Here is a 22,040-nt window from a genome sequence, read left to right as displayed (position 1 = left end):
TAAGCGAGTGAATGCTGATAAGCAAAGGTCTTACCTGATTCGCTCACCGTCTCTTTTCTTGAGTTCCGAATCCCTCTGAATTACTTTCAAGACTGCCTGATATTCATCCTCAGTCAGGAAACTGAGGTCCAGGTGACTATCCATCGCTCCCTTCATTCCGTTCTGGAGTAGCACAGGGTGGGGCAGGGGAGGCAGCGATACAGAAAGCCCAAAGCAGTGCTGCTGCTACTGGGTTGACAGACAACATGCAACCCTATCCTGCATGGTCAGAGTTAGTTGTACAGGCAGTTACATAATAAATCCCAGCAATGGTCCTCCAAAAAGTATCAGTTTCTCTGAAGAGGTTTTGGTTGCAGGATGCGTGTCAAAATGTCCACGTCCAGGAGTTGTCAGGTTTAGCTCCAGATGAAAGAGTCTTCAATCAAGACCTCAGTCGATTTCCATATCCCGAGCACACAGGTGTCTATAAATGATGCTCATCAACCGCAGTTTCAGGAGGAATATATATGAAAGCACCTGCAGCAAGCAAAATAAACGTCACTGTCACAACATCGATATATCAGACATGATCATTGTGCCAAAGAAATGGTCTCAACAATTAATATTTACAATGCGCCTTTAATGTAATAAAACATTCCAACTCCCACTAAATACACCAACCCGCCAGTTGAATACGACAGGCAACCTCAAAAACAAATAACTCTTGCCATGTTTGTTATTTCTTCCCTTATCTTTCTTGAAGAAACCACTGACTATTCCCAGCACGACAATGAATTGAATGGGGAAATAGTTTAGAAGTCTCCAATAGTAAAATCAGGCGTAATATTTTGGTCCAGAGGAATGAAGATTCTACTGGTCATAGAAAGTAACAATCCAGCAAACGCTGCAAGCACATGTCACACCAAAAGGGGCAAAAACCCTGTAGTCACTTCTTGGCGATTTTACACTGTGTTTTTGTATTTTAGTAAAATAGACAAAGAGTTGGAATACAATACTTCCATGGTTACCAATCAGCTGACACTGAACACAATGTGACAGTGATCTAATTCCAAGTCTGGTTGTTAAGGAAACCAGGAGCCTTTTGCATGGGAGATGGCGAAGTAAAGAAAACACTAAGTCCAAAATGCATAAAATTTCAAATACAATATCAAGTTTAAAAAGTCGCTACTGTATTCACATACAGCAAGTAAAAGAAGGCATTAGAAAGTTTTAGGAGAGTCATTTGAATTTCTGATCTCTGCTTGACTTTATTTTGATTCGGGGGTTCACAAGATGGTCTTCCCACAGGACAGTAGTGATAAAATTCCCAGAGGCTGACGGATGTCCTTACTTCGTTCAATTGGGCTCTCAGTCAAGTCTGCCAGTTTTCCCGCCACTGGCAAAATGGCATGAAGGCAGTGATGCACCAGGCATGCCACCCCACCCCATTTTACCATCCTTCCCATCCCCGAGTCACCAAGGGACTGTTAAAACTCCAGCCAATATTTTTTTAAATTCAAGGCTGATGTCCAATCAGTTCCTACTTGTCACTGTAATATGACCAACCCTTCAATGGTAAAGCTGTTCCTGATGAACTGAGTAAGTGCTTACCCTTCTTATTCAGAGGAGCAGCACGGGTTCAGAGATTTCTGTTTAAAAATTACAGAAAAAGCCATCGCTCTGATAGATACTAAAATGATCCCGAATTGAAGGTGAGAAATCTGCACGAGTGATAAGTTGTACGTACGCTTTTCCCTTCTATTTTTGTCTGCACCTTTTAGTAAACTAGTGGGGCATGGTGACCAGCACTGCACACAAACCTGCTTTCAGTTTTTAACCAGCCTTTTGACAAAAAGGCTACAGTTCTCATCGTGATTGCATGCATGCATGAGGTATAATAGTTAAGGAACAGATTCCAGACGTGAAGAGACTGATCAGTTCCTGGAACAAAAGTTAGCATTGTCCTCGCCAGATGTAGGTAAACCCGCGTATTGCATCACAAATAAATAAGTCCCCGCACGCAATAAGAGGGATCAGCTCGATATGTTTTAAAACCCATCTGCATACCTCAACATGAGATTCTGAAAACAGCCAGCCTTCCAAATGAGAAAATTGCTAGCAGCAGAGCATTTTAAAAAGAAGTACAAGAGGTTTTTCTTTAATTTCCAGGTTGAGAGTTTTATGAGGTCATTTTTATTTATGGAAATGTATTTTTCTTATGACTGCACAAGTCGGTTCGCCTACTAAGCAAACAATAGCTGGCATTAGCCAACACGCAGGATGATGGAGCAGTCACACCCAATGGGCCAAAAGTAACCAAAGACAGATTCAGTCCCATTTTTCTGAGGCACCTCTCCTTGTCAGAACCCCCTCCCTTACTTTGCACCCATACTCCACACCCCCACCACACCATCTCCTGTCCAGATGAACCCTAAAACCCATATCCAAAGTCCTTGCAGTCAACTATATACAAATTAAATCATGGATCACAGAATGAATTGTTTCCCCCTGTCACTTTCCTGCATCCAAAGGGTAGGCACACACACACACACACACACACACACAGACACACACACACAGACACACACACACAGACACACACACACAGACAGACACACACAGACACACACACACAGACACACACACACAGACACACACATGATATCTTTAATTTATATCCAGGATAGATCCATTCGGCAGTCATTCATTAAACTTCATGGCACATGAGAAATGTATCCCTCAGCCTTCTGCTAAGTAAACAGAATGAATGAATATTTAGATCTCCATCCCCCTGCCCACAGAGCCCAATTTAATGCCCGCGTTGCATGTGGCGTGTCGGTTAAGTCATGGGAGAGGCCAAAACTGAGATCTGTGTCAGGCGTGAATCGGCTCACGGTTTAACCAGCCCGGCCCTGATGGCGGGCTCTGGGCGCGGAAAGACACCAATTGAGAAAAATTAGAACAATCGACATTTCATTAGCGAAATGGAAGCCAATCTAACGGTCACCCGGGAACGAATGGCTCCCAGGCGAAGGAATACTCCTATTTAAAAATGGGAAGCAGTGGCTGCTGAGGAGGTGAATAGCAATTTCCATTCCCCAGCATGCAGCCCAGGGGCACTGGAGCCGCCTGCCCCTGTGCTCATGGTGGGTGGGGGAGAGAAGGGTGGGGAGGGAGGAGGTGGCCTGGTCACGAGCCGCCGCCTTCGGGCAACCTGCAGGCCACCCTCCGATGTTGTACAATCTCATAACAGGCAACTACAGATGCTGCCTGTCTTTCCTTCCAAACACTTCCCGGACAGAACCCTGTTTGTGGTTAAATGCTGACGGTCACTATAACTCCCTTTGGCTGTGAGCAGCCTCTGGCTCATCAGGAATTGGCATTGTTAGTTACGTGAGCACTTCACAGCTACAAAGTGGCTGCGTATGGTGTGTCTGCTGAATGCTCCTGCTTTGGCTGCATAGTGGCTGCTGGCCTAGTTTTTGTTTGCTGTTGCCTCTTCTGCTTCTGTGGCCTGCAATAAGGTGATGGGGATCTGTAAACAAGCCTACTACCAGTCTGAAGGAGGAGAAGTGATGCTCACTCACATTGCTGTGCTCTATGTTAGTGTGGCTTACAGGTAATAATTGTTTCTGCCTTGAGAGTCTGCTGCTGGGAGTCGCCAGAGGGAGAGAGAAAGAGAGAGAGAGGAAGAGTGATCTGACAGCAGTTGCTGTCACTTGGAAACTGTGTCTGCTTGCCGCTACCCTCTTTTGCTTCCGTTGCCTGGAGTGAGAGAGTGAGATGCAACCACTGCCAAAGCTGATGAAGGGGATTTGATTTGATTTGTCACATGTACCGAAGTACGGTGAAAAGTATTTTTCTGCGGATAAGAGAATGTACACAGTAGACAAAAAAGAATAATCGACAGTTTACACTGACAAATGGTATATCGACAAACAGTAGACTAATGCCAGTCTACTGCTGGGAGCTGTGGGAGGGAGAGAGAGTTCTTGTACTGTTGACTGTGTAATGTTTACTCCTTTGAGGCTGTGTGTTTGTCTGCTGCGGCCTCTTTAGCTTTTGTGGCCTGCGGCAAGGAACTATTGCTGCCTGTGCTGGAGAGGGCGAAGAGGTGCTCTCTCGCTCTTCCAATGCGGCTTTCTGGTGCATTGTTGCGCTACCCCCAAGCGACTTTCCACTGATGCGAGTCGACTGCTGGGAGCTGCAGGAGAGGGAAAGAGAGCAGCGGGTTGATTCAGATGCTGGTGACTTCATTGTACTGTTTCATCTTTAATATGCATTTGGTTTTTGTTTGGACAAATGCAATGTTGTAGCTTTGTGTTAAGGCTAAGAAATTGTAGGTAATCTTTTAAGTGTTAGAACTGAAGTGAAAGTTTAAATATTGTTTTAATAAAGTTTGTTTATAAAATAACCAAGCCCTATTTCTTACATTGTTATTCCTTGAACAAAGCGACCGTTCCACACCACATTAAAACTTAAAAACATTATGGGCGGGATTCTCCCATACTCGGCAGGGTGGGGTGTCCCGGTGGGACAAAGTGGCGTGAACCACTCCGGCGTATGCCGCCCCAAAGGTGCGGAATCCTCCGCACCTTCAGGGGCTAGGCCCGCCCTCGAGTTTTTGTTGCTCCGCCGGCAGGTTAGGGGCCTGGTGCCATGCCAACCAGCGCCGAAGGGCCTCCACTGGCCGGCGCAAGTCGCCGCATGCGCGGGAGTGCCAGTGCATGCTGGCATCATCCCCGCGCATGCGCACATGGAGTCACTGCCGCACCAGAAGTGGCGGCTGACTACGGCCTCCGGTGCGGAAGGAATATAGTGCCCCTATGGCACAGGCCCACCCGTGGATCAGTGGGCCCCAGCCGCGGGCCAGACCACCGTGGGGGCACCTCCCAGGGCCAGATCCCCCCGCGACCCCCCAAGAACCCCGGAGCCGGCCCTGCGCCGCCAGGTCCCGCCGGTAAGGAACCAACTCCAATTTACGCCAGCGGGACCGGCATACAACGGGCAGGACTTGGGCCCATCGTGGGCCGGAGAATTCGGACAGCCCCGGGGCCCATTGAGTCGTGCCGGACCCCACCATTCCCCGAGGCGGAGGCGCGACTCACGCCACACCGGTTTTTGGGGGGGGCGGGAGAATTGGGAGGACGGCGGGTCGGGATTCATGCAGACCCCAGTGGGGGGTCGGAGAATCCCATCCCATGTGTCTGGTTCACTATCTTAGCCATTGTTGAGGGCTGACCAGCCGGCTACAACAAAGAGGCTTCACATGTGTCAGGTGTAATATGTTTTAATAGTAATCGTTCAATACTCCCATTGTCCCTAGCTACAAATGGTGTCCCCCTACCCTCCCAGAGCAAGCTCAGTGATCCTCAATCTTCTCCATCTTCCATGCTCTGCCGCGATGTCTAGGTGTATCCTCAGGATGCACACCAGAGGTGGAGGCAGCAAGCGGCTTCTCACGCCCTGTGGCCCTTAATGGGCATCCTCCGGGGGGGCCTGTAGCCGGAGGGTCCTGGCCGGCATCACTGGCATCGCCGTGCCACCCTGTTCTTCACACTGACCTTGAGATGCGATTGTGTCAGGAGAGGGCTTTCGGACGGCGTGGAGATCGCCATCGCCTCCCTAGTGGCAGGTATCAGTTTGGCCTCAGTGGATCCTCCTCCCAGATGGTGTGCAGAGGATCCTGGGGTCTCCATGGGATGGAAGGACAGCTGAAGTGAGCTACAGAGGTCTCTGTGTCATGTGGCTCTACCAGTCCTGGTGCCGTCCCATTGTCTGCACCATGGTGTTGATGCCATCATGGTGTTGCCATCCTCGACTATTCTCCTCAGTGTCTGGGCCATGCTCCAGGAAGCCTCGACAACTTCTTCCTGTGTCTGGGATATGTCCCTCAGCAACTGGGGCAGGATGTTGAGGCCCTCAGCCATGGTCGTCACTGACTGAACCATGCCCGAGACACAACCATTCATGACGCTGACATCATGCTCCAGGAGTTCCACTGCGGTCGCTACCCTAGCAGTGTTGGCCTCAGTGCCACGCATTGTCGGCACTATCTCCTGTGCCTGTAGGACTGCTCTAATCGGCTATGCACTCGCCAGACTGTCGCTGATATTCCCTCCTGAATCTCTCGGCCAACGACCTAGGGTCTGCATCAGCTCCGGGAAAACCTTCCCCAGAGGCAACCCCACTGACGGTGACCGCTCTCTCCTCGGCCATTCGTGCGAATTCCAGGGGGCGAGGACTCTGATTTTCCGAATCACACCGTCTGTCTGGGCCCTTTCCTGCCTGTTATGCGCAATTTATGGGGGCGGGGCCTCGCCGCGGCATCAGAGACCCAGTGCCACGTAAAAGACGTGGCACCTTGGGACCCGTGCATGCGCAGTGGGGCCAGCGGCAACTAGCGCATGCACGGTGGCCGTCCTGCCCCAGGCCGCCCCGCACAAAAATGGCGCATGGATCCAGGCTCTCCGGCCGGAAGAAAGGAGGCCCGCCGACAGAGAGGCCGGCCTGCGGATCGGTGGGTCCCGATCGCATACCAGGCCACTCCAGAGGGCCTCCCCGGATTTGAATCATTTGGTGGATCATTTCCAGCACTAAGTTCCATTAAATACAGGCCGCTGTCTTGTCAGCTCAGCCGTCAGGAAGCACCCGCAAAGTCGCATCTGATGTGACACTTGGAACTTTTCCTGATAAATCGTGCGCACTGTTTTTTTTTTTAGTTTTTGGGGGTTTTGTTGTTTAAAAATTTTTTTTTAGAGTACCCAATTTGTTTCTTTCCAGACAATGTAGCATGGCCAATCCACCTAACCTGCACATCTTTTAGATTGTGGTGGTGAAACCCATGCAGACATGGGGAGAATGAGCAAGCTCCACACAGTGACCCAGGGCCGGGATTCGAAGCCGAGTGCTCAGCGCCATAGTATCGCGCCCACTGTTAATGATTAAAAGGGAGGAACCAGATCGATTTTTAATATAAGTAGCAGCAAAGCTGGAAGTAGTGTGCCTGAAAGTGTTTATAATGAATAGCATTAAACTCATATTATAGTTCCATTTACAACAAAATCTTTAACTACTGTCTAGTGTGACCCTTCCACTAAAGGTACACAGTAGGTGGGACACAAGTTAAGGAAGGGGCACTGAAGTCACTCACTATAGCAAAGTTAAGCAATTCAACTAATCTTAGCAATTGGACAACATCAATTCACCAAACTCAAAACAAGAAAAGGGTAAGCAGTCAAATAACATCAATTTGACCATATCAGCTTTGGTTTCCAAGCCAACAGTGGTACATTGCGGCATGCTTTATTTAGTTTAATTCACTGCAATCAATCTTAGTTAAAAATCCAAACACTATGTCAAGGTCTTGGTGAAGTATTGCATATGTATAAGATAGGAAGCATGAAGCCAGAAATCTGGCTCAGGTGAAGAACCAATGTGATAGGGCATGTTGCCCTACCCAAAGGGAATTAATGACCCCAGTTGGATTTCACAGCCATTTTTCCCTCTTGTTCCAGCCATACGATTAAATCATGGTTATTGAAAGGGAGGACAGTGAAGAGGAAAATGCAAAAAGGTCTAGATTCTCCAATTGTGAGGCTATGTCCTCACGCCAGCGAGGGAACAGTGACATTTTACGGCCAAACATTCGGCACAGAACGGCCACTGATCCTCCATTTGGTCGGCAGCTAGCAGCCGAGCAGCATAGAGCACCCTGCTCTAGTTGCCGATACAGCCCGGAGAATTGACGGGTCCGCGGCCGCGCATACGTGTGGACCAGACCTGCAAAATAGTGCCCCTCCCTTTGGCTGGCTCAGGAGCTCTGGACCACCCCCCATCAGTGCCCCCAGCCCCTGACAAAGTTGCCCTTGCCCGCGGATCGGCCCTCCACCGCCTGTGCCGGCACTGGACTGAGTCCGCAGCCACCATGCCGAGTTCCCGATGGGAGAGACCCACGCTGTCGGGAACTCGGCAGGTTGGAGGGGGAGCATCGGAGGGTGGGCCTCAGGCAACGTCCTGGGGCCATTGATACAGCGCGCTGCGCTTTGGAGGGGGCGGAACATCGTGAAAGCGGCGCCGCCCCCGATTTGGTCAGAAACGGGTATTCTCCGGCTGATCACCAAAATCGATTTAGGCGTCGGCGACCAGAGAAGCCCGCCCAAAGTGTTTTACCAATATTGCTCATTCCCCTCCCCCCCCCTTGCCTTCAGATTTTGAAGTGAGTATTGGAGAGCGCACAGATCACATTTAAATCAATTAGCAATTCTTTCTTAAGAAAAACAATATTTAACACCTACAACATAGAGCAAATGTATTACAAGGACATCATCCTCATTCATGACATCGCAGCATGTCTGAGAACATTTTGCCTTAAAGATCAAGCAACATAATACAAACCAGAAACAGGGGCAGGCCATTTGACCCATGCCATTCAATGTGGACATGCCAAATTTCTTTAGTCTCCTGAGGAAGTATAGACACTGCTGTGCTTTCTTGATCGTAGCATCGACATTGGTGGACCAGGACAGATTCTATGGCTGATCATCAAGTTCAATACCCTGATCCCGCCTGTATTTTCCCCTTCTTAATCAATCCCTTGGTCTGCCTTTTCTGAATTTTAAACTGTTCCCAATCCTCAGTTCTAATGCATTTTCTAGCTAATTTGTCCAAGATGGCCTGTTCCCTTGTTGATTCCTCAACGTGTTGGTCCAGAAAACCATCCTGTGTACACTCCAGAAATTCGTCTGCTATTGTACTGTGACTAATGTGACTCACTTTGGTGTGAAGGAACATCAAAACAGATGCTTCTTTATCGCATGCATCTCTGATTTCCTGTCTAATGCTATTCCCATTAATGTTACCACTGCAGTTAGGAAGCCAGCTATTTTATTTCCTTTCAGCTTGCCAAATGGATGGAGTTGAATGTGTAGCTCAGAAAGTGATAGTAGGTCTTTGGGCTGCCTTACATAGAAATTGTGCAATTGAATGGTTTGGCAGGCCACTTCATGTGGTGATGTGATGCAGATAAGGCATATGTAGCGCCTAGGTGTGTACATCACCAACAATCTGTCCTGGTGAACCCACATAATTAGTAAACCAGTTGAATTTTTACAACATGCTGGTAGCTTTTATGATCGTTTTCCCCACCCTCAACTTATGATGCTTGGCACAAATTACAACAAGATTTGTTGGTTTCAATTTAATAAATTACCATGAAAGAGTTTAACTTGTGACTCTGGGCTGCCTTTCAAGGGCCATAGTCACTATACTTTGCAGCTATGTACGGCATCCTGAACTGCTATTGAGTTCAGATATTATACCAATAAAATAAGAGTCAGCCAATTTGTAACAAAAGCAGCTGATCTAATTTCATCACTCATTCTTTTTTTGTTAAATATAAATTTCGAGCATCCCATTCATTTTTTCCAATTAAGGGGCAATTTTGCGTGGCCAATCCACCTAACCTGCACAACTTTGTGTTTGGGGGGGGGGGTGAAACCCATGCAAACACGGGGAGAATGTGCAAACTCCAAACAGACAGTGACACGGAGCTGGGATCGAACCTGGTGCCTCGGCGCTGTGAGGCAGCACTGCTAACCACTGTGTCACAGTGCGGTTCTTCAACACTCGTTCTTATACAAGGAAAATATATTGTGAAGGAGTTAACTAAATCCGTCAGTCTGTGCCAGGGAGAAGTGAAGAAATATTAAACAAGGGTCAAAAATTGGATACGGCCCATGGAATTGATGGCATGGTCGCAATGTCACTAAACTGGTCATCTGGGGGCCCAGACTAAATACACTGGGGACATGGGTTCAAATCCCATCATGTCAGCTGGTGGAATTTAAATTCAATTTTTAAAATCTGGAATTATAAAACTAGCCTCGGTAATGTTCACCATGACAACTATCATTGATTGTTGTAAAAACCCATCTGCTTCACTAATGCTCTTTCGGGAAAGAAATCTGCCATCTTTACCTGGTCTGGCCTAAATGTGACTGCAGGCCCACAGCAGTGTGGTTGAATCTTAAATGCCTCTGAACTGCCTCTTATCTCCCCTCTGACCACCACTTTCAACACTTCCCAGAAAGTGTCAGGAGAAACCTCCCCATTCTGATCAAACTACACATAGTTCTCGATGGCTGAGGCTACCTTCTTGCAAAACACCTCGTCTGCCAGGAACACTGATAATGCACACAGGAGCCATTGGATTAGACCTGCTTCTATCCTCACGTCCACATAATGTGGCACATGGTCTGCTATCATTATCGCAGTGTATTCTGCCCCCCAATCCCCGGTAGCATTGTGGATAGCGCAACTGCTTCACAGCTCCAGGGTCCCTGGTTCGATTCCGACTTGGGTCACTGTCTGTGCGGAGTCTGCACATCCTCCCCATGTGTGCGTGGGTTTCCTCCGGGTGCTCCGGTTTCCTCCCACAGTCCAAAGATGTGCAGGTTAGGTGGATTGGCCATGATAAATTGCCCTTAGTGTCCACAAATTGCCCTTAGTGTTGGGTGGGGTTACTGGGTTATAGGGATAGGGTGGAGGTGTTGACCTTGGGTAGGCTGCTCTTTCCAAGAGCTGGTGCAGACTCGATGGGCCGAATGGCCTCCTTCTGCAATGTAAATTCTATGATGATTTCCCCACCATGAAAATATTTTTTTCAGGAGTATACCCGATGTATGTGGGACAAGGAGGAAAACTCCCTCTCTTCCAGATGCCTAAACTGCCACGGGTCCACCACCGGCCCCCATCTGTTTCATGAATATATCCCCAGTTCCTTTGCCTTTTCCGAGATTACTAACGACTTGAGGCTCAATCTGTCCACCTTCGAATCCAAAAAGCACAAAAATGATGGGGCCGAGGTGGTGGGAAAACGCCTGATGTTCCCTTCTGAGTTTGTACGCCACCTCCTTCAGGTAAAGTTTACTAAATACAAGGGAGGACATTTTAAATATATTAATACACTTGATGCAGATTTAGAGTACAGAACCCACAATTCATTTGTACTTAATCTTAGAACATAATTGTGAAAAGCCCTTTCATATCAGTGTTTGCCTGGTAAGTGTCTATTGCACATGGCTCTGCTCCTTACTCATTCAGCAACAGGTGCTGGGCTCCACTGTAACACGCAGGATGTGTTTTGAGTTTATTTTTGTGGAGCGGGATGCCTTAAACCAATTCTTCACTTCTCCCTGGCACAGACTGATGGATTTAGTTAACTCCTTGACAATATATCTTCCTTGTATAAGAACGAGTGTTGAAGGACAGCACTGTGACACAGTGCTTAGTAGAGCTGCCTCACAGCGCCGAGGTCCCAGGTTTGATCCCAGCTCCAGGTCACTGTCTGTGTGGCGTTTGCACATTCTCCCCGTGTTTGCATGGGTTTCAACCCCCCCCGCCACAAAGTTGTGCAGGTTAGGTGCAGATGTTTTTATGGCACTTTGCTGCTTTTCAATTCCCTATAGGTTCCACAATTTATACACAGACAGCAAATAGAGAATCAAACATCAGTTGTCTGTATTCCAGTAAAGCGCACAGTGCCATATATAGCACACTGCCTCAAGCACCAGAACTGGAGAGGTGCAACACAATTACGCAGGCTGAACCTCTCTGCCTTTGGGTATCTCTGCATTGCCCCTCTATTGCAGAATGTGTGTAGAGCTGTAAGGAGGGTGGAAGGTTGAGTGCATCTATTCCCTGAAGGTGTTGTCAAGTTCTTGCAATGATAAGTACCAACCTCAGAAAAAACTCTATTGAAGATGGAGAATGAGAAATAGGAATGATTGCATTAATATTGTGCTTTGTTTAATCAACATTTCAAAGCATTTTACGGAGCAAATGGAACAAGCTTTTGAATGGTGGCCTGAATGGTAGCACTCTCACTCTCACCTGAGTGAGTAACAGGTGTGAGGGAGGGAAGGGTCAGGGTTCAAACTCCGGTTAGTTGTCTCCTCTGGTTCCGAATTGTGGGGTGACATCCAACGGGAGACCCATGACCGAGTGACTTTGTGATGGGACCAAACTGCTGATCCTGGATGGTAAGCATTTCCATTGATTACATGATTACATTGAAGGGTATTTTTCATTATGAAGAGGGCAGCTGCATTGCCTTTTGACCTTTGCAACAGTCAATTTGAAGTGATGCAAGTGGACTTTGTAGAAAGGGATGGCTTCCAAGCGGTGATGAAAATCTGCCCATCCCTTGGATCTCAAAGTTTGAGTATAAAAATAATTTTAGTTTTAAAACCAATTCAAGTTACAAAACCAGAAAATGAAAAAATAATGTGACTGCTATGAATTCTATCTAAATACTGTTTTTATAAGTTGTCATCACTGGCTAGGCCAGCATTGTTGCCCATTCATAATTGCCTCCGAGAAGGTGGTGGTGAGCCATCTTCTTGAACCGCTGCAGTCCATGTGACCCAGGTGCATCTAGAGTACTGTTGGGGAGTTTTAGAACTTTAAGCCGACAGTGAAGGAATGACAATATAGTTCACGTCAGGATGGTGCACAATTAGTGCACCATCCTGACCATTCATGAATTTTAATCAGAATTGTTAGTTGTGGGTTTGCTTAGCTCTGTCTATCATATTCTGCTTCTGCTGTTTAGCATGCATGCATGTCGGCCTGTGTTGTGGCCTCACCAGGTTGTGACCTCAATTTTAGATACGGCTGGTGCTGCTTCTGGCATGTTCTCCTGCATTGCTCATTGAACCAGCGTTTATCCTCCTGCTTGATTATAACAGTAAAGTGAGGAATCTGCAGGACCCTGAGGTTTCAGACTGTAGTTGCGTAATTGCTCCTGCTGATGGCTCACACCACTTCATGGACGTATGGTTTTAAGCAGCTATATCTTTTCTAAAAAATGTTATGGACATTCGCATTGCTGGCAAGGCCAACAATGTTACCATCCTTAGTCTCCCCCCAGAATCTATCCCATTTACCTCTTGTTGTGCTAAGTAACATGGTGGAAGTTGTCCTCAAATGAGACTTCATCTCCACAAGGGCTGTTTGGGACAGATGCATCTAAGACCAGTAGATTGATGGGTCCAGTTTGGCAGATATGCCCTTCAGGACCTGGTCAACGCAGGCAGTAGTGGGTGCTACCAATGCACTCTTGGTGGTGGGCATTGAAGCCACTCATTCAGAGTACGTTCTGTGCCCTTGCTACCCTCAAAACCTTGTCCAAGTTGTGCTAAACATGGAGGAATATTAATTCATCAATTGCGGGAGGGTGGTGAATGGTAATCAGGGCATTTGTTACTCATGTTTGACCTGACATGAAACCTCATGGAATCTGGAGTCAATGTTGAGGACTTCCACCTAACTGTATACCACTGTACTGCCACCACTGTCCTACTGGTGAGACAGGACATATCCAGGAATGGTGAAGGAAGAGAATGCAACATCAGCTAAAAGATGTGATTTGGTGAATATGACTATGTCAGGCTGATACTTGATCTGTCTGTAACACAAGTTTTCAGATTTTAGTGTAGAAGACCATAAAAGATCGACTCGGCAAGGTGTACCACCGTCGTATCTGGTGCCTAGGCTGAGAAAATAATTTCTGAAGCTTGAATGTTTTCTTTCCTCAACAGCAGCTTAATTCTGGCATCCAGTTACAGAAGCATTGTCATCAGCAAGCAGTTAAGGAGCCAATCAAATTGAAGTATTTTCACAGACAGTAATCTAGAAAGTTCAAAAACCTGAATCCCTCCACTTTCAAATTTTCAGCTAAGATAATAAATGTGAATGGCTTGATTAAAATAGAAGCTAAAAATCATGTGCAAAAAAAATGAAGAATGTCTTACAATGGAGAGATGTAGCATTCAGAAACAATAAAATTGCACCTTCAGTCTGTTTAGCAGAAATTAAGAACTTTGTATGGCGATAAAAAATCCTATTTCAGCTCAATCAACAAGGCATAACTTTTTCTCCTGACGTTTCACAGTTAGACTAAAGCAGAAGAGTGAAAATTCTCATTAATTCAATTGATTTTCCATGGATTGCGGTTTGAGGCGCAGAAGAGTTTCACGGTTCACATGAATGTTGTCACGGTCAAGGTACAAATGAGCGACACAGGGTTAGCACTGCTGCGTCGCAGGGATCCGGGTTCAATTCTGGTCTTGGGTGACTGTGTGAAGTTTGCACTTCCTCCCCATGTCTGCGTGGGTTTCCTTCGGGTGCTCTGGTTTCCTTCCACGTCCAAAGAAGTGCAGGTTAGGTAGATTGCCCATGCTAAAATTGCCCCTTAGTGTCCAGAGATATATGGGATAGGGTGGGGTGAACAGAAGAATGGACATGGGTCGGGTGCTCTTTTGGAGAGCCGGTGCAGACCCAATGGGCCAAATGACCTTCTACACTGTAGGGATTCTATGATTCCAGGAAGTGGACTTTGTTGCAGAAGCAGAATTGGATTCAATGAGGAACAAATATATGGTTACAGTTAGAGCAGCCTTCCCCAAACACACTACCTCACACTTGTACGGATTGAACTCCATTTGCCATTGTTCTGCCCATCTGCCTAGTTCATTGAAGCCCCAGGGCAAAAAACTCACAACCCTGAACAGACATCATCCTCAAATCCAACTGCGGACGAGGATAACGAGTCCATAGATATCTAGTAGTGAGCATTGTTAACGTCCAGCCGGAAAGAGATACACAGAAAGTGTACAACGGACATCCAAAAGTTATCAAGACAGGGCAAAATAGTCATGCATTTTGAATTATGAAAATGTTATGTGATGGAAATGCCACACATCAGTTTTGTTCTTCATGCTGTTTCCATTTTCTCCCACATACACCATTGTTCCAAGAATGCCTCTTAAAATGTGGACCCTCTTTGACCAAAGGTGCATTGCCTACTTTGGCACTACGAAACGAAAACGAAACGAAAATTGCTTATTGTCACAAGTAGGCTTCAAATGAATTTACTGTGAAAAGCCCCTAGTCGCCACATTCCGGTGCCTGTTCGGGGAGGCTGGTATGGGAATTGAACCTGCGCTGCTGACCTGCCTTGGTCTGCTTTAAAAGCCAGCTATTTAGCCCTGTGCTAAACCACCCCCTAAGCCACAGAATGTAGAAAGATCCCTGATCAATATTGAACAAGGCCCTCCTAGCCAAGTTAATGGTAGAGAACCTGCAACTGATCTCAGAATCCTTAGACTGCACAGAGGGTTGGAGACTGAGCATAGACCAAATCCCAAATTGCCATCTAGGGATCTCCACTGGAATGTGTGCGTGTGGACAGAGGATGAGTACAAGACAGGTTGTGATAGAAAGATTGTACATTCAAAATGCCTGCCAACACTTATTGCCTATCCTCATTCATGAAAAATGGCCACGTGAACAAGGCATTAGAGAGTGACACATAGAACCATGCCTCAGAAAAAGTCAACATCTTTAGCAGATGGTGAGATGATGATTGTGAAAAAACTACATTAAAATCTGCTTTCATTGTAAAATACAAGAGCGACATATCAGGTCCTCACCAGTAACACGCTGAAGACCACAACCAATACCACAATTAGATTCTGGTGTTACATTAAAATCAGTTTCCAAAATACTCCAAAACATTTAATATCCAAATCTAAGCCAAAGTTTTGAACTAATTTGAATACAAACAAAAACAAATATCTCCCTAGTTAGAAATTTAAAAGGTCATGTTTGGATAAGGATTGACTGGACATATCCAGTGTACATTATACTGGCATTAAGGATGGGATTACATAAACTGTACTTTAACCATCATTCAAACTATAAAAAGCAGCTAAAAAGACAGGTTAGGTCAGGGGTGGGCAAACTTTTCCGTGCAAGGGCCACATTCAGAAATTCACAATTTTAAAGGGCTGCATAGTATATTAAGTAAAATAATTACTTCACCCGGTTATGATTCTGGGTGCCTCATATAGAACATAGAACAATACAGCACAGAACAGGCCCTTCGGCCCTCGATGTTGTGCCGAGCAATGATCACCCTACTCAAGTCCACGTATCCACCCTATACCAGTAAGTAACCCAACAGCCCCCCCCCCCCCCCCCCCCCCCCCCCCCATTAACATTTTTTAAAAAAAAATTTTTTTTTTTTTAATGACTTGGTGGGCCGCATAAATACCTTTGGCGGGCCGCATGCGGCCCGCGGGCCGTAGTTTGCCCACCCCTGGGTTAGGTTGATGTGAAAATTAGCTATCTTATCCAGGTTAGTGATCTATAACTTTCTAAATTCATTTTGGATCTTTTCTAGGTCTTCAAAATCTAGCAACACGTCATGACCAGGATACAGCAAGATTGAGGAATATTTAAGTTCAGAGGGAGTTAACATTATTAAAGATGGAAATGTTATCAAGAAAAACAGAATGCACCTTTCAGTCCTTTCCACCCATCAGACCTGTTAAAACTATAGTCCTATGCTTCCCAAATGAAGTGTGTATAAAATAGCCCATTTCACATTTTGCTTATCACAGAGTGTAGTTTTACACATTTCAAAATTGCCTTTTTCCTGGTTTAAAAGATAGAACTTTAAAAAGCAAGGGCGTGTAGAATGTCTTGCAAAAACATTGTTGGTCTTTGATTTGATCTCTGTTCAGTGTTGAGAGTTTGCATAAACAAATATAATACTTAGGATAAATTACTGACTCAATTTGATACATAATGCCTATAAGGTCTGGGAAAGCAAACTGCCACATTTGGTTTTAAGGTCTAAAGAGCATTCAATTCTCATCAGACTATAGATGCTGAGACCTGGAGTGTTGCAATAACATAAGAAATAGAACTAGGAGTAGGCCACATTCAGCCCTTTGAGACCACTCCACCAGTCAATGAGAACATGGCTGATCTTTTACTTCAACTTTCATGCACTATCCCCTATATATACCTTGATGTTTTTATTATTTAGAAACCTATCAATCTCTGTCTTCAACATACTCAATGACTGAGCCTCCACAGCCCTCTGGGGCAGAGAATATCAAAGAGTCACCATCCTCAAAGTGAAAACATTCTTCCTCATATCAGTGAATTCTGAAACAGTGTCCCTTGCTTCTAGGCACCCTAGACAGGGGAAGTATCCTTCTTACATCTACCTCATACAGCCCAAATCAAGAGCCTCTTCATTGTTGCAAAATGGCAGACGAGGCCAAAATATGGATTCTTTTCCCCAGAAAACAGCAGGGGTGGTAATGGGGTGAAGTCGGGGTTTAAACATGGGTGTGAACGTGAGTGTTTTGCAGATGCGCTGCCCTTACAATAACAATAGCTACATCCAACCTTGCCCGATTTTCGTCAGCCAGGAAAGGGCAACATGACGTGTGCAGATTAGACCTGGTAGGAGCAGGTCTAAACTTCACAGGGTCCTTTGGAAAGGTGGGGTTCCCGTTTGGCGAGATAGGGCATCCCTTTGGATATCGTCTTCGGACACCTTTCGGAAAGGTGCGGTGCCTTTTAGGATTAAAAGTGCAAACGAATGCATGTAAAGATGCATTGAGATGGAAACTATCACAAGAAACTGACAAAACTGTCACAAGTGTCAAAACCTTTAAGAGGATCCATCAAAAGTATCAAAAACTACTGCCAAAAGCAACTGCCAAGCTGTCAAAGCATTAAAACCCCTTCCCTTTTAGAAAAAAATAACATGTGAAGTGTTAAAAAAAGAGTGCTTGCTATTTCATTCTTGAAATGAAAATGAAGCGAAATGAAAATCGCTTATTGTCACAAGTAGGCTTCAAATGAAGTTACTGTGAAAGCCCATAGTCGCCACATTCTGGCGCCTGTTCGGGGAGGCTGGTACAGGAATTCAACCGTGCTGCTGGCCTGCCTTGGTCTGCTTTAAAAGCCAGCTCTTCAGCCCTGTGCTAAACCAGCCCCTTCTCGGTTGACTTAAGCCTCAGGGTCATCATTACAGGATTTGTGCTGCATGACCTATCTCATATCCTTCCGTTGTTACAATGGGGTGCCTTCCATTTCACAATTTGATAGACAGCTCAGAGTGTTTATAGATTCTTTGAAGTGGAACTATTAAGTCTAATGTTTGTGTGAGGGCTGCATGTCCGTATTTTAAATTAATGCTTTAAATAAATTTTTTGATATCGTGCCACTGTACCGAGGCCGACCTTCCTCCCAGCCCATCTCCGCACTCTTGCCTCGGAGCAAAATTCAGGCCTAATAAGTTGGAATGAGTTTAATTCAGAATTCAACAGTGGGCCAACACATCAACTTACAAACTTTGTCTTCATAATTAATGATCTCATCACTGATTGTAAACAGAACTTCTATCCACCAAAATTAAACAGATTCTTATACCATTTGAAATCTGGCATGTCTATTATATATGTGACAGCCATTCCATGAGACATCTTGGCAGATGTCAGAAGTCATAACAAGATGGCAGTTAATAAGTTGCCTTACCTAACTGCCTGCACACCAAAAACATTTAACACTGACATGCAGTCACATTCAGCAGCAAGGGAGTTCATATTAACCTATCAATCCCAATTTGATCAAGCTTAGCCTCCCAGAACATCATGCTGACCAGTCATCAATGGGCAATCCCTCAATTTTTTTTGTTGATGTTTAATTAATCATCGCTCCCCTGAACTTTCTTCTGGTTTCTAGTAAACACCATATATTATAAAATTAGAGATCAACACAGCACAAAAGGAGGCCATTTTGCCCATTGTGGCAAGCTGACTCTTCAAAAGAACTAACCTATTGGACCCATTCCCCTTCTCTTTCCTCATAGCCCTGCAACTTTCCCGACTTCAAGTGTTTATCCAATTTCCTTCTGAAAGTTATTGTTAAATAACACAGCCACACGGACTCAGGTTTGATCCCAGGACTAGGTGACTGTTTGTATGGAGTTTGTACGTTATCCCCATGTCTGCGAGGTTTCCTCTGGGTGCTCCGTTCTCCGTCCACAGTCCATGTGCAGGTTAGGTGGATTGACCATGCTAAATTGCCCCTTAGTGTCCAAAGGTTAGATGGGCTTATGGACCTAGGTAGAGTGCTCTTTCAGAGGGTCAGTACAGACTTGATGGGCCAAAGGGCCTCCTTCTGGCATTGCAGGTTTAAAAAATATGCAAATAATCACAGTTTCAAGCGAAATATTCCAGAACGTAACAAAAATATTTTTTGTTATGTTGCCTCTGGTCATTTTGCCAATTACCTTAAATCTGAATCCTCTGTTACTGACCATTCTGTCATTGGAACCATTTTCGCATTACTTACTCGATTAAAATCCTTCATGACTTCGAACACTTCTGTCAAATCCCCCTTTAACCTTCTCTGCTGCAAGGAGAACAGCCACAGTTTCTCTCGTCTTTCTCCATAACTGAAGTCACTCATTCCAGACACCATTCTAACAAATCTCCTCTCAGCCTCTCTTAAGGTCTTTACAAGCTTCCAAAAGAGTGATGCCCAGAATTGAACATATCATGCCAGCTGGGCCTCAGCTAGTATTTTATGGAGACTTAGTACAACGTCCTTGCTTCTGTAATCTATGTCTCTCTTGATAAAGTCCTTTGATCAGACTTCTCAACTTGTCCTGGCACCTTCAAAGACTTCTGTAAGTATTGTACACCCAGTGCCCTGTTCCTGCATCCCCTCCAAATTTATGCCATTTAATTTGTTGTGCCTCTCTTTCTTCTTTGTACTTAAAACAAATCACTTCTCATTTTTCTGGATTAAATTTTATCTGTCATGTGTCTGCCCATTTTAGAAGTCCGTATGTCTTCAGAAAGTCCGTTACTGGCCTCCTAACAGTTGACTACATTTCTGAGTATTATGTCATCTACAAACTTTAAAATTATGCCCTGTTCACCCAGGTCCAGGAAACTACGCCCTGCACAGGTCATTGATATATAGTCCTAATACGAATATCATTGACATCACTGCTCACTTTTTAGTTAAAACTTACTTAGATTTCCAGAAGGTATTTAAAAGGTGGCATATCAAAGGTTATTGTGGAAAATAAAAGCTCGGGGTGTAGGGGGTAACATATTGACATGGATTGAAGATTGGCTAGCGAACAGGAAACTGAGAGTAGGCATAAATAGGTCACGTTCTGGTTGGCAATATAAAGAGAGGTGTGCCACAAGAAGAAATTATTTGGATGAAGGGATCAAAGGCAAGGTAGCTAAATTTTCTGATAACACAAAGATAGGTTAGAAAGGTATGTTGCGAAGAGGACCCAAGGTTTAAAAGTGATATAGATAGTTTAAGGGGCAACACAGTGGTTAGTGCTGCTATATCACAGCGCCAGGGATCTTGGAGGACTGTATGTGTGGAGTTGCTCGCTCTCCCCATGCCTGTGTGGGTTTCCTCCACATGCTCCGGTTCCCTCCCACAGTACAAATATATGCAGGTTAGGTGGATTGGCCATGCAAAACTGTCCCTTAGTGTCCAAAAGGTTAGACAGGGTTACAGGGATGGGGCAGGAGCGTGGGCGTAGATGAGGTGCTCTTTCGGAGGGTCTGTGCAGACTCGATAGGCTAAATGACCTCCTTCTGCACTGTAGGGGTTCTAAGATTCGAAGTGACTGGACAAAGATCTGGCAAATGGAATATAATGTGGACAAATGTGAAATTGTCCATTTTCGCAGGAATAATAAAAAAAGCATATTATCTAAATAGTGGAAGATGCCGAGAGATCTGGGAATCTAGTGCATGAATCACAAAAACCTAGTTATGGAGGTACATCAAGTAATTAGGAAAGCGAATAGAATGTTATAGTTTATTGCAAGGGGAATCAAATACAAAAGTAGGAAGGTTATGCTTCAGTTATACAGGATGTGGAGATGCCAGCGTTGGACTGGGGTGACCACAGTAAGAAGTCTTACAACACCAGGGGCGGAATTCTCCGCTCCCGCGCGGAATCGGTAAGGCTGTTGTGAACTCGGCCGAGTTTCACGACGGCCTCGGAGGCCGCTCCTCGCACCTAATTCACCCCCGCCCGGGGGGCTAGGAGCGGCGCTCCGTAAATCTCGGCCGGGGCGCGCCGAGAATGACGCGACGGCGGCACCTATGTGACGTCAGCCGCGCATGCGCAGGTTGGCCGGCTCCAACCCACGCATACGCGGCTGACGTCACGACGGCTGACGGCTCCAATCCGCGCATGCGCGGTTGCCGTCTTCCCCTCCGCTGCCCCACAAGATGTAGCGGCTTGATCTTGCGGGGCGGCGGAGGGGAAAGAGTGCGTCCCTTGGAGACGCCGGCCCGACGATCGGTGGGCACCGATCGTGGGCCATTCCCCTCCCAAGCACGTCCGTGGTGCTCACTCCCCTCTCCGCCCCCCCACAAGCTTCAAACGAGCATTTGGCGCCCATGTTCACGGCGGCAGCGACCAGGTGTGGCTGCCGCCGTCGTGAACCTATTTGTGCGGAACTTCCCTTTTGATTTTGCGATCTTGATCATTTCTATAAATAGGCAGAAAATGCAACTCGGAGGCATTGCTGGAAATTTATGTTAACATGTTTTAAACATTCGGTTGGGAGAGTTATTTGCTGCTAGAGGGTATTGTCTTGGAACTCTTTCCCAAACTCCCTTCTTTGGTTTTCCCTAGCATGACAAAATAATTTTTAGGTGATGGCCCAGAAGTGCAATGACGTGTTATACATCATCAGTATGTAAACAGCACTTGTCCCTTTGATCTGTGCTCGGTTCACCCATCTCAGCTGTGGTGGAACTGGCCCGACTTACACACCTCTGCTGGGGTGCAAGGGTGGGTGAAAAGCAGCCAAGGTTCCAGCGCAACTTCACTTCCAGTACCTTGCTGCTGAATAACAACAAAAATCCACCACAGCTCCAATCACCTCTCAATGGTCAAATGGTCTGCTGACACTGCAGTGCGAGACATGAAGACTGGCCACTGGGAAAAGAAATTAGAGCCACCTCCTGTACAACTCAAAACAGCAATCAGATCCTTTAAAACAAGAAAGATGAGAGAGGGGAAAAAAGATACTCAATGGACTGAAAACAGACCAGAGAGACCAAGAGAGACCGAAATAAAAATAGAATATTGAAAGAAATTGATTAAGGCAGTAGTCTTCATTCTGCTCAAACTCAAAGAAA

The 22,040-nt window shown here is 45.8% G+C and overlaps 1 protein-coding gene across 6 annotated transcripts in view; it reads right to left on the bottom strand.

Annotated features, from left to right (window-relative positions):
• Nucleotides 1–22,040, bottom strand: part of LOC119951904 (synaptotagmin-like protein 2) — a 133,768-nt gene that overhangs the window by 97,837 nt on the left and 13,891 nt on the right. For all 6 annotated transcript variants that reach the window (XM_038775287.1, XM_038775292.1, XM_038775289.1 and 3 more), the window contains exon 2: nt 35–516. In XM_038775287.1, coding sequence (XP_038631215.1) covers nt 35–156 — 122 coding nt within the window. In that variant the 5' untranslated portion in view covers nt 157–516. The remainder of the gene's footprint in view (nt 1–34; nt 517–22,040) is intronic.

Source organism: Scyliorhinus canicula, chromosome 17 (genome assembly GCF_902713615.1).
Source record: "Scyliorhinus canicula chromosome 17, sScyCan1.1, whole genome shotgun sequence".
Taxonomy (NCBI): domain Eukaryota; kingdom Metazoa; phylum Chordata; class Chondrichthyes; order Carcharhiniformes; family Scyliorhinidae; genus Scyliorhinus; species Scyliorhinus canicula.
Note: the sequence above shows the minus strand (reverse complement) of the source record. Positions and strands in the feature narration are given on the sequence as shown.